Source organism: Octopus bimaculoides, chromosome 5 (assembly GCF_046866305.1).
Source record: "Octopus bimaculoides isolate indiv1 chromosome 5, ASM4686630v1, whole genome shotgun sequence".
In the NCBI taxonomy this organism is placed as follows: domain Eukaryota; kingdom Metazoa; phylum Mollusca; class Cephalopoda; order Octopoda; family Octopodidae; genus Octopus; species Octopus bimaculoides.
The window spans coordinates 35,176,514-35,190,765 of NC_142932.1; the positions used below are offsets into that span (position 1 = coordinate 35,176,514).

The 14,252-nt window shown below is 37.3% G+C and overlaps 1 protein-coding gene across 12 annotated transcripts in view; it reads right to left on the reverse strand.

The window, feature by feature from the left end:
* The window catches only part of LOC106873723 (nephrin), a 722,597-nt gene that overhangs the window by 89,433 nt on the left and 618,912 nt on the right, over positions 1 to 14,252 (reverse strand). For all 12 annotated transcript variants that reach the window (XM_089352173.1, XM_089352163.1, XM_089352167.1 and 9 more), the window contains one exon: positions 12,736 to 12,861. In XM_089352173.1, the coding sequence (XP_089208299.1) occupies positions 12,736 to 12,861 (126 nt within the window). The remainder of the gene's footprint in view (positions 1 to 12,735; positions 12,862 to 14,252) is intronic.

The following is a 14,252-nucleotide window of genomic DNA, read 5'->3' on the forward strand; positions in this document are numbered from 1 at the left end:
TTTTACGTGTCACCCGCACGAAAACGGCCACGCTTGAAATGGTGTCTTTTATGTGCCACCCGCACAAGCCAGTCCAGGGGCACTGGCAACGATCTCGCTTGAAAATCCTACAGGAGCCAGTCAGGTGGTACTGGCAACGGCCACGCTCAAAATGGTGCATCTCATGTGCCACCCGCACAAGAACCAGTCCAGGGGCACTGGCAACGATCTTACTTGGCTTGCCGGGTCTTCTCACGCACAGCACATTTCCAAAGGTCTCGGTCCGTAGTCATCGCCTCGGTGAGGCCCAATGTACGAAGGTCTTGCCTCACCACCTCAGCCCAGGTCTTCCTGGGCCTACCTCTTCCACGGGTTCCCTCAACTGTTAGGGTGTGGCACTTTTTCACGCAGCTATCCTCCTCCATTCTCACCACATGTCCATACCAGCGCAATCGTCTCTCTTGCACGCCACAACTGATGCTTCTAATGTTCAGCTTTTCTCTCAAGATACTTACACTCTGACGGGTATTCACATTGACATTACACATCCAACGGAGCATACTGGCTTCATTCCTTGCGAGCTTACGTATGTCCTCAGCAGTTACAGCCCATGTTTCACTGCCATGTAGCATGGTTGTTCGTACGCATGCGTCATACAGTCTGCCTTTTACTCTGAGTGAGAGTCCCTTTGTCGCCAGCAGGGGTAAGAGCTCTCTAAACTTTGCCCAGGCTATTCTTATTCTAGCAGCTACACTTTCAGCGCACCCACCCCCACTACTAACTTGGTCGCCCAGATAGCGGAAGCTATCGACTACCTCTAGTTTTTCACCCTGGAATGAGATAGAAGTTGTTTCCTGTTTATTTGCAGTCTTTATTGCACCTGAACATCTGCCACAAACAAAAACTAACTTGCTAGTTAACCTGCCTTTGATGTTGCTGCACCTCTTATGTGTCCATAGCTTGCACCGGGTACATCTTATAGGGTTACTACCTACTCCTTTTCTACATACTGAGCAGGGCCATCTACCTGAAGGGGTTTGTGTTTTATCTACCTTCCTACTTATTAGGATTTTGGTTTTAGCTAGGTTGACTCTAAGGCCCTTCAATTCTAGACCTTGCTTCCACACCTGAAACTTCTCTAGTTCTGATAGTGACTCCGCAATTAGGGCAAGGTCATCAGCATAGAGGAGCTCCCAGGGGCAACCTGTCTTGAACTCCTCTGTGATTGCCTGGAGGACTATGGTAAATAATAGGGGGCTGAGGACGGAACCTTGGTGGACCCCTACCTCTACCCGGAATTCATTGCTGTACTCATTTCCAACCCTCACCTTACTGGCAGCATCTCTGTACATGGCTCGCACAGCTCTCACTAACCATTCTTCTATCCCAAGTTTCCTCATTGACCACCAGATAAGGGATCGGGGGACCCTGTCAAAGGCTTTCTCCATGTCAACGAAAGCCAGGTACAGAGGTTTATCCTTAGCTAGGTATTTCTCCTGCAACTGTCTCACTAGAAATAAGGCATCAGTAGTGCTTTTACCTGGCACGAACCCAAACTGCATCTCATCTAAATTGATTCGCTCCCTAATTAGTTGGGCTATGACCCTCTCTGTAACTTTCATAACCTGATCTAACAGCTTGATGCCTCTGTAATTATTTGTATCTAAAGCGTCCCCTTTACCTTTGTAGCAGTTGACTATGATGCTGCTACACCAGTCATTGGGTATGACTCCTTCGTGTATCACCTGGTTCGTAATACGGGTGACTAGGCTATAGCCAACACTGCCAGATATTTTGAGCATCTCTGCAGTGATTCCTGATGGGCCGGGGGCTTTCCCGGTCTGTCAAATGATAATGGAAAAAAAGTATAGGTTTATATGTTATAAGTTTCTGAACTGACAAGACTTTTCAGTAACTGAATTTAAAATAGAAGAAAATAAAAAAAAATTATCTATGCCAGAAAACTGAACTATGTTGTATACAAACTTATGGAATCATTGGCATTTGTTGTGTTCCTTTGTCAACTATTTTGTGAGATTCATCACATTCATGAATGAGGCATCCAGTGACATCCAATATCGAATATAAATCATCAAATATTTTTGAAACCAATCGGTATATATCTTCTATTAATCTTAAGGAGAAATTACATTAAATATTCATGATAAGATTTTGTTATTAAAATTATAATTTTTCAGTCCATTAATTTAATCTTTTCATCTATGCAGTTTCAAATAGTTTGATCTCAGATTGTCACTGGAAGTCTCAAATGTGAATATGTTGAATGTAAACAAAGCAGTCGACAAAGGAACACAACAAATGAAAAAAAAAAAAAAAGAACTTTACGGGAAATCGATATTCAACCCATGCAAACATGGATAAGTAGATGTAAGGGTCATGGTGATGATGATATGGGTTTCAATCATAATTAGGGACCTATAATTATGAACCAAGTGTATCACTGCCTTTATTTACATCACTGGGGATCAAACCATATGAAATGTGAAACAAATAGGGATTTCAAATTTTTGCCACAAGGATATCTTGGGGGAATGGATTATGTTTATTACATTGACCCCAGTGCATAATTGGAACGTATTCAATCGACACTGAAAAGTTGAAAAGCAAAGCTGACCTTGGCAGAATTTGAACTCAGAACGTAGTGGCAGACAAAATACCACAAAGTATTTTGCCTGGCGTACTAACAACTCTGCCAGCTTGACACCTTAAATGTGGAATAAATAATAATGGAACAGAGTTTGGCACGAAGCCAGCAATTTTGAAGGGGGAGGAGGCTAGTTGATTACATCAACCCCAGTACTCAACTGGTACTTATTTTATCAACCCTAAGAGAATGAAAGGCAAAGTTGACCTTGGCAGAATTTGAACTCAGAATGTGCAGAAGGACAAAATGCTGCCAAGCATTTAGCCCAGTGTGCTACCAATTCGGCCTGCTTGCCACCTTAGCATAGATTCAAATATTAAAACCATCTCTTCTCCAAGCACAAAGTTCATAGTTTAAATTACTATAATCAGATATTAAATTGATGATAAAAAAAATGGGTGGAAAAAACCCCAACATCGATCATCTACTTTTTAATATAAATAAAAGACAGCAATACTTTATAATAGTAAATATAAATTGCATAAGATCTTAAATTTCATCCCCAAACTATCAGATATGTTAACAATGCCATTTCAACAACAAAATTATTTTCCCCAATGTGATATGTTTGTGCATATGCACATATATTCTACACACACACACACACACACACATACAATCACTATATAGTATGATATTTCAGAAGTTACAACAAATATTTCCTTCTTGAATACCATAGTATCATTGAAAAGAGAAAAAAAAATGTATTTGTATATGTGTGTATATATCTTTTCTCTAAGCAGGTAATTAATATCTAAGTTCTTTCTGCCTAAGAGAAACAGCTTTTAGAGTATTCTCATCTGCTTAGAATCTGCAAGATTATTCCTAGAGTAACCTGATAAAAACCAGATTTCACCTAAGAATAATAATTTTTGTTCTGTTGGTTGTCATAGAATTTAATCTTTCAGGAAAAACAAAGTAAAAAAAAAAAGCCTAAGTATACCAAGGGAATATTGATATCTTTATAGTCATCTAGTTACATAGATTTCCAGCAAGGCTGTTTTGAATGAAAAAAGATCTAGACAATACGTATATGTTTTCTAGGAATAAAACAAGAAAATAACATCATCAGTACCAGATATGAAAACATGCTGACGGGAGTCAATTATAAATCCTATCCGATGAATTGAAGTGTGCTGATCTATCTCATTATTGTCTACTAAGCTCTCTCCACTCTATAGCTCTTTTATAAATATATATATATAATATATAAATATATATATATATATATATATATATATATCATCATTGTTTAACGTCCGCTTTCCATGCTAGCATGGGCTGGACGATTTGACTGAGGACTGGTGAAACCAAATGGCTACACCAGGCTCCATATATATATATATATATATATATATATATATATATATATATACATATATATGTGTGTGTGTGTGTGTGTGTGCAAACAGCCATGCTACATGGCAGTGAAACATAGGCCATGACTGCTGAGGACATGCGTAGGCTTGAAAGAAATGAAGCTAGCATGCTCCGTTGGATGTGTAATGTCAGTGTGCATACACTACAGAGTGAAAGCACCCTGAGAGAAAAGTTGGACATAAGAAGCATCAGATGTGGTGTGCAAGAGAGATGACTGCACTGTATGGGCATGTATTGCGCATGGATGAGGACAGCTGTGTGAAGAGGTGTCACACCGTAACAGTAGAGGGAACCTGTGGAAGAGGTAGACCCAGGAAGACCTGGGATGAGGTGGTGAAGCACAACCTTCGAACATTGGACCTCACAGAGGCAATGATAAGAGACTGAGACCTTTGGAGAAATGCTGTGCTTGAAAAGACCCAGCAAACCCAGTGAGACAGTAACTGTGGCTGATGCCAGTGTCACATAACTGGCCCGTTCAAGAGTTCCCTTCAATCGTCAGGCAAATTGCTGCGCTTGAGAAGACCTGTTGAATCAAGTGAAATCATTGTCATGGCTGATGCCAGTACCACTTGACTGGCTCCCGTGCTGGTGGTGTGTAAAAAGCAGCATCTGAGCATGCTCGCAGCTTAGGTAAGTGTCTTCTACTATAGCCTCAAGCTGGCCAAAGCTTTGTAAGTGGATCTGGTAAACAAAAACTGAAAGAAGCCTACTGTATACACACACACACACACACACACACCTATGTGTGTGTTTGCCCTCCATCACTACTTGACAACCAGTTTTGATTTATTTACCTGTAACTTAGCAGTTCAGCAATAGAGACTGACAGAATATTCACCAGGCCTTAAAAAATAAGTACGGGGGGAAATTTGTTTGACTAAACACTTCAAGGTGGTGCCCCAGAATGGTCACAGTCCAATGACTGAAACAAGTACATGATAAATGATTACATAATGTGCAATGATGTCCCAAAATGTAGACCTAAAAATAATGTCCCATACAAAATTGAGGGAGGAGAAGGTCACCATCAGATTGCCTTTGATCATAGATCTGCTGAATCAGGGATGACCAGGGGTTAAACAGAAACAAAATTACTGATAATGACAAAAATTCCTCCCTTAACAAACAGCAGTAAAATATTCCATGTCCAATACAATACAAAAACTAATAACAACTAGACAAAAAAAAAAAAAGAAATGAAAATATTGTAAGTAGTCACCAGTAGAATAAATACCAACATCATGAATTGCAACATAATGTAAAGGAAATGAAAGTAAAAAGATATAATCAAATAAGTCCACAAGCCTCGGCATCAATATGCTAATATAAGACACCACAGGCAAGACAGCAATATGATTACTTGCATAATGTAATACAATTTCATAAAACAACAGATTTTTAACTACAACTGCTTTCAATCTTTCAATATACATACACACCCAAGAAAACCACACTTCTACTGTCCACCTAGAATCTCTGCAAATTAAGAAATAAACTCAGAGCAAAATACTGGACACATTTTTTACGATATATTACATAAGTAACACAAACATCACAAGATATCTATGTATGTTCTTCACTAAAAATTTTTCATTCTCCGATATACACACCAACCAACCAACCATTTTGGCAATACTATTTATAAAATCACAATATTCATTCCATACAATCTAAAACTGATAGCTCCACATACCACCAGCCAAACTACTCACTTATAACTGTAGCATCAATATACTTAATAGTACATAGACAAATGACAACCACTAAATTTTGACTCTCTACCAATACTCGTTGCAATCATCACTCAAAAGTAACACAAAGCCACACAAAACTATTGACACAAGTACTGCAAACAGAACTTGTAGTACCGACAAACAAATACTATTCTCACAAAACATATCCTAAATTCAGAGAGAAAATATATTCTAGAAGAAACCTATTTTAGATTGCACACAAAAGAAAAAAAAAGAAACAAATGGGGTGAAAAAAAAAGACAACTTTATTTTTTTATGTTTATTCTCTGTGCTGACATAGTTCAATAAATTACCTCGGACCTACATATAACTAATTTAAACACTTAGTACAAGTACAACCATTAAGGATACCATCAGAATAATATGCACACAGTTTGGTAAGCAATTAATAATCCAAACAATGCAAAAAGCTGTTATACACAAATAGAATGTTTACTTTCCATATTAGAACAAATCGCATAACCTCAAAAATATCACAGCATTAAAAAAGAGCTATTTGCAAATAAATTCAAAAAGAAATATAAGTCATATAAATAAAAGGAAAAACAAATTGTAAAAGACAACAAACAAATATAGAAATCACAAAAATGAACTCATTATTGTAAGAAACAAAACACACAAGAACAAATAGCTTAAATGTCCAAACCATATTAACTGAAGACTTCTAAAACCCTGAAACTGAAGCCATCTTGTATCATACAATACATTCATATGAGTAGCCTCACACTACATCCATGGAAATTTACCAATAAAGATACAAAAACAAGTGTACAGAACTCTGGCACCGATTGCAAAAACTCTCGGAAACATATTTTCATCAATATCATTGTTTGATGTCTGCTTTCCATGCTGACATGGGTTGGATGATCTGACAGGGAATCAGTGAGCTGGAGGGCTACATCAAGCTTCAGTGTCATCACTGGCATGGCTTCTGTGACTGGATGCCCTTCCTAATGCCAACTACTTTACAAAGTGTAATGGATGCCTTTATTTTTCTTTCTTTTGAACCACCAGCACTAGTGAGGGTGCCATGTGACTTGTGAGACACAAAAGAACAGGGAATACTAAGAGGAAGTATTTGGGAGGGGAAGGTAGAGGTGGGTGGCTGTATGAAGGTGTTGAAAGGCTAAAGTATAATAGAGGGACAAGCACAGGTGTCTGGCTATAAAGGAGATAGTGAGAATTTACAAAAAAAAAAACAAAGGATGAAGACAGGTGTGTAAACAACAAACAGATGTATTGGTTTAATGCTCGGGAAGTGAGAAAGTGTTTTATGTTTCGAGCCTATGCTCTTCAACAGAAAGGAACACAGAGATAAACAGGGAGAGAAAACAGAATAAGCTTGAATGGCTAGCAATCTATCATGATGAATGCTGTACCACCGGACTGGCCCCCATGCTGGTGGCACGTAAAAAGCACCCACTACACTCTCAGAGTGGTTGGTGTTAGGAAGGGCATCCAGCTGTAGAAACTCTGCCAGATCAGATTGGGGTCTGGTGTAGCCATCTGGTTCGCCAGTCCCCAGTCAAATAGTCCAACCCATGCTAGCATGGAACACAGACGTTAAATGATGATGACGAGGATGAATTACTGCTTACACCTTTCCTACATATCAAGCAGAGCCATTTACCTGAGGTAAGCTGCTATCTGTTTCCTTGCTTATGAGAACCCTGGTCTTTGCTAAGTTAACTTTAAGATACTTTGATTCCAGGTTTTGCTTCCACACCCGGAATTTCTTTTCTAATTTTGTTACAGATTCTGCTATGAGAGCAAGATAAACAATACACAGTAGTTTCCAGGGTCAACTAGGCTTAAATTTCTGCTATAACCTGGAGAACAATGATGAATAGAAAGGGACTAAGAACCAAGTCCTGCTGAATGCCTTCCTCAAAGACCACCGTATGACAGAGTAAGGGACTCTGTCACACACAATTCTCACCCACAGCATCTCAATACATTGTCTAGCAATCTGGAACACCTGAAAACACTTTATATTTAGTCCACCACAAAATGCACCCCCACTGCAATCCTATGCTAACTCCCAATTGCATTTTAAGCAAGTTTGCCACCTTATAGATTTAACCCACCACCTTAGAAGATTTCATAGATACAAACTCGTGTGTGTGCATGTGTGTGTGTGGCTTAGACACCTTGTCTTGATATTGTATAATAGTAGTAAATTAGTGTTACTATCCTGCAAAAACATGTCTGGTTATGCTTGAAAACAGGTGCAGGTGGGTGACAGGATGCAGGAAGTCTGCCTCAACAAAGCTGCATCCAACCCATGCAAGCATGGAAAAGCAGATGTTTAAATGATGATGATATAATAAACCTGATAACATGACAGAATAAATCTCAAACTAGATTTTATGCCAGGCACTCTCAAGGGATCATCTTAAAAGATTTTTCATGGAGATATTCTCAGTTTTCTAAATTTTTCACACACACACATATAAATGTAACAGAACATACCAACAGCTTTAAAATATATGTAAAATATTTTGACATCAGAACATTAAAAACATGGAATAAATAGAAGAGCAACGTTCACAACTGGTACACAACTGAAAGAAAAAATGCACAAGAGTTTCTTCTTTTTTTTAGGATGGATATATTTTAGGTATGAATATTCAAAGATTTCCAGGCAGCATCATTCATTCTATATTGAAAAGTAACAGAGACTACATCAAATTTTAAGTTGACAAATGATGACAGGAATATTTTACAACATAAGCTGTGAGATAGTCTTGTCAGCATGTTATATACAGGATTTTATTCTCTAAAGAGTATGAGGGATAGTTCTGATTAACACAGAAAGCTAACATTAGACCTGACAACAAGGTTTGTGTGATTACTTCAAATGGTAAAGATAACAAAATTTCGCAATATTTTTTTTTTTTCAATTTTCATTTTTTAAAAAAATACTATGTGCTTTCAAAGAATGGTTTAATTAAAAGATTTAAATTTTTAAGTTACTGAAGTTATGGAGTTTACAGATCAGAAACCAACATCAACAAAGAAAAAGTAAGCTCAGTAGAATTAAAAGCAATCATGCCACAAAAATAACATGAGATATTTAATTTAAGTTTTGGAACAAACAAGATGTTAATAAACCAACTGTAAACATAGCATGATTATATTTTTAAATACTTTATTAAACTTTTGTAATTTTAATCCCTTTCTCTGATAAACTATTTTCTCCTTCAACAATTTATTCTCATTTGAAGAGATAAATTTACATTAAACTAATGCAATATTAATTTAAAAGCAGAAAATTTAGATAGATTTATTAACAAAGTTCAGCTATATGAAGGAATTTTCTTTTCATTTTGAAGATTTTCCTGAAATTAACAGTCAGAATTTTAATCATACACTGGAAGTACTTTGTGAACAACATTTATGCATTTAAAAGCTGTACATACATGTGAACCAATGTGTGCAAGGGTAACTGAAGTAAAAAGTATTGATAATGAATATTATCACTCTCTCAATTTCTTTTTGTTGCTATTAACAAGTTTTATGCAGCCCTAATTCCTTGATTAATATTATAGAGAACTGGAATCATTCATATGGATACCACATATTTTTCTCTCGAGACTAATTATGTATTCTGACTTCCTGTTTATATCTCTTCACTTCCTCAAACAACAATTGATGACTTTAATTCCCAGTTGACTTCTTAGTGAACAAGGACTGAGCTGGTTCTTCTAATTCCCATTTCACATTCATTAAACATTCCATTTCTTAATAAAATCTTTCTTATATCACTGACCAGGATTTAGTTTTGCACTTTACGTTATGGATTGCTTTGATGTTGGCTAAGCAAAAGTTCTCAATGTCTCCAAGCCACAATTGATGGAGACTGTTGTTATTGCAGTTATGGCAGGTTCTAGATCACTATAAAGAAGATTTAGTACACCACTGATGGAACTTATTCTTTTGAGATTAACTTTGGTGATATGGCTGTTACATTAATTCCCTAAGAACACCAAATGCATTGGTTATGTAATCAGGAGAGTTAATAGGTCCCACTTATAAAATAAAGTAGCAAGACTTCAAACATTGCATTTTCTCTCCTTGTGTCTGTTCATTTGGCTAAAGCAAGATAACAGATTAGTCGGCGCCAATATGAATATTCATCAGTGAGATATTTGGGTTACAAATTTAATGAATTACCAGATATTACATAAATATCAAGTATTATATGGAGAAAATGTAAAAAAATGTGTGCATCTCGAGCATTCAGTCTTTTCTCCATTGCCAAACATTTTCAGTTTACACATTAAAAAGTATTTACAATGGTCCTGAAGACATGAACGGTTTTAACTTAGTGATATCTCGGTTGAATGAAATTTCCATTGGGTTGTGTACATTTGTCCATGATTAAATTGAATAAACTGGTGCAATAACATTGTGTAACTGCATTGTCAAAATAAAGATGCAATGTTAAAGATAGTGAAAATAACTGAAGATTTACACTGAAGGCTGAATGCTGGAGAGACATCCTCTGACTGTCTCTACAAACATAGGGGGATATAAATTCAACATTGCAAGTTGAATTATATAAGATATGGACAATATTGAGCTCTCACTCACGAGCAAGCTGTAACTATCCACCATATCAAGACAAATATTTTAACCCTAGACACAGTAAAAAGTGCCAGTAACAAAATATAATTTGTTAAGCTTTGGTTAAAAGTCCTTTGTACAAACACTGCCAGCCACAACAATATACATCAACATCATAGTTTAAACTTTCCCTTAAGAAATAGGTCTTGTAATGAGCCAACTAACAAGTTATTTCCTCAGAGAAAATTAAGCACCCTCATATAATTTGTACATTGACTGTACTCTCAGACTGGTATGGGAATTTGATTCTGTTTAGTCTATTAACAAAATTAAATTTAATTTGGAAAACATGGTAGTGAGTTGTATATAAAATGGAATGTAACTTGCAAGGGAAAGATTGCTAAACACTTCTGGTACAAAACAGTAATCTTTCAACCTAGAGAATCACAGTGCAAGCTGTGATGATAGGAATATAGATATCATAGTGTATCCAACAATATAGATTAACAATATCATCATTTGCTTATTTTATTGTAGCATGGGTATACAAAGTGTTCTGCTACTGTCACTCAAACAATTCTGAAATTCCTGAAGGTAATACTTGTTTTTTTTTTTTTTTTGGCACTTCGTCAATGATCTACTGTATGTAATTCTAAAACTATTAAATCTCATGACAATGAAATTAGCCAACTTCACAGTTGCTACTCAAATATATTCCTCATTACAAAGGATATATAACAGATTCTACACTAGGATTCTTAATAATTCACAACACATGAGCTAAATCTAATAAGCAGAGTTGCGACACCATTCCTCTGTTCATGAACAGATAATAAGTAAACATTTTCTATACAAGTGAAATTAAAATATTTCGGGTGACATCTCAGCTGTTGACATCTTTAAAATAAAATTACGTAATGGAGGATTCTTTTATTGGAAGCTTAATAAATTAGCACCCTTGAGTAAATTCAGATGTAAGTATCTTGAGAGAAAAGCTGAACATTAGAAGCATCAGTTGTGGCGTGCAAGAGAGACGATTGCGCTGGTATGGACATGTGGTGAGAATGGAGGAGGATAGCTGCGTGAAAAAGTGCCACACCCTAACAGTTGAGGGAACCCGTGGAAGAGGTAGGCCCAGGAAGACCTGGGCTGAGGTGGTGAGGCAAGACCTTCGTACATTGGGCCTCACCGAGGCGATGACTACGGACCGAGACCTTTGGAAATGGGCTGTGCGTGAGAAGACCCGGCAAGCCAAGTAAGATCGTTGCCAGTGCCCCTGGACTGGTTCTTGTGCGGGTGGCACATGAGATGCACCATTTTGAGCGTGGCCGTTGCCAGTACCGCCTGACTGGCTCCTGTAGGATTTTCGAGCGAGATCGTTGCCAGTGCCCCTGGACTGGCTTGTGCGGGTGGCACATAAAAGACACCATTTCGAGCGTGGCCGTTTTCGTGCGGGTGACACGTAAAAGCACCCACTACACTCTCTGAGTGGTTGGCGTTAGGAAGGGCATCCAGCTGTAGAAACTCTGCCAAATCAGACTGGAGCCTGGTGTTGCCATCCGGTTTCACCAGTCCTCAGTCAAATCGTCCAACCCATGCTAGCATGGAAAGCGGACGTTAAACGATGATGATGATGATGATGATACCTATGACAATATAGCATATCCTAACACAGAGAATTGATTCAATGCAACAATAAATATTTTACTTCTTTGGTCTGAAATAAACTGGATATTGTAATTGTAAGTGAAGACAGAGATGGTAGACAACTGAAAGCATCATATCAACTGAATTGGGCCTCATTCAGTTTCAGTGAAGTCAGAGCCATATTATGTCCTCAGTCACACACCTTAAACTAAATATCATCATCATGATGATGATCATCACCATTTAACATCCGCTTTCCATGCTAGCATGTGTTGGACAATTTCACTAGGGACTGGCAAACCGGATGGCTACACCAGACTCCAATCTGATCTGGCAGAGTTTCTACAGCTGGATGCCCTTCCTAACGCCAACCACTCAGAGAGTGTAGTGGGTGCTTTTTATGTGCCACTGGCATGAGGGTCAGTCCGGCGGTACTGGTAATGGCCACGCTCAAATGGTGCTTTTTATGTGCCACCTGCACAAGAGTCAGTCCTATGTTTTGTTCACATGCTACCAGCACAAGTGCCAGTAAGGCGTACTAAAATTGGTCTAACAATAATAATGCTTTTTTTTTTTTTAAAAAAACAACTAAACATTGTCCATATTAACTTAATGTATTTAAGAACCTGAAACAAATAGTGAGAAAATAACAGATGAAATGAAAGAATTATGGACTAAATTACTGATATTCCTTAAAAATTATGATGAAATGGACATTAGTTATAGAAGTATACTTACTTGTATACCACTTAAGGGAAGCTAAAGGGTTTCCCCCAATGGCTGTGCAAGTTAACTTTGCAGTTTCACCAGAGTGTACTGCACTGCCAGGGCTGTAACCAGAAATTGTTGGACTGGCAGGAGGATCTACAATATGAAAAGCAAAGAGTTTGATATAAATACACTATATTTCATGCAAATTCAGGTAGAAACTGAAAAATATGTGTGTCCTATGTCTAGACTAAACTTAGGTGGAATTTTTGATGAAGTAGCATTTTATACAAGTATCATGAGAAGTTTCAAAGATTTTCTTCACTTATAATTTGTAAAATATGAAGGAAAATCAGATTTGAGGAAATGTGATAATCATATTATGAATAATACTTTGACATCTCCAGCTCCACTAATTCTGTAAAAACTAGTAGAATTTATGATATTCACATAAACTTTTAAAAAAGGAAAAAACTGCAAAAGAAAAAAACAAACAAACAAAAGAAAAATATCAAATTACAGTCAAAAGAATAGCAAAAAAAAAATTAGTAACTGTGACTATGATATCAGAGGATTGTAAGAAGGTAAATCTTTACTTCTTTTCTATATCATTAAAGACAACGACTTTAATATGATATCCGAAGGGGATTTTCTGAAAACTACTGCACAGCTACACTTCATTATCTTGAGTAAAAATGCAAATGAATTAGCTTGAGATTAGATTCTTGCATTAAATAATATAGCTAAATGTATAAATCAATTCACCTGACATTAACACTGTGCTGGATACAACTATTGGCTATGATATGGGATTGAAACAACATAATACTGAAGTATGGTTTTAGAAATTTATTGTTAATTCTGTTTCAACTATTATCACCTGATACTATTAATAGAAGTGGGGACTAAACCTTTCAACAAGCAAAACACTAACTACTCGGGAGGGAACTAACTTTCATGATACAGACATTATAACAAAATGTTAACATGATTTTTCTTTCTAAAATCAGGTAAAGTCTGGCAAAAGAGCTGAAACTTGAAGAGTTCTACTAATTAATAACCTGCACTGCAAACCATTTTGCATGTGTTTTCTCAGCCCATTTCAAAATAGTACACATACAATGACAGAGTTCTGTATTCTCAGAAAGTGGCAACATTTCTGATCAAATCTATTTCACTTTATTCATCATCATCATCATACGTCCGCTTTCCATGCTAGCATGGGTTGGACAATTTCCCTGGAGACTGGCGAAGCAGATGGCTACACCAGACTCCAATCTGATCTGGCAGAGTTTCTACAGTTGGATGCCCTTCCTAATGCTAACCACTCCGAGAGTGTAGTTGGTGCTTTTTACATGCCACTGGCATGAGGACCAGTCCGGCGGTACTGGCAACGGCCACGCTCAAATGGTGTTTTTTACGTGCCACCTGCACAGGAGTCAGTCCAATGTTTTGTTCACATGCAACCGGCACGAGTGCCAGTAAGGCGAAGCTGGAAATGATCACACTCAAATGGTGCTTTTTACGTGCCACCAGCATGGGAGCGA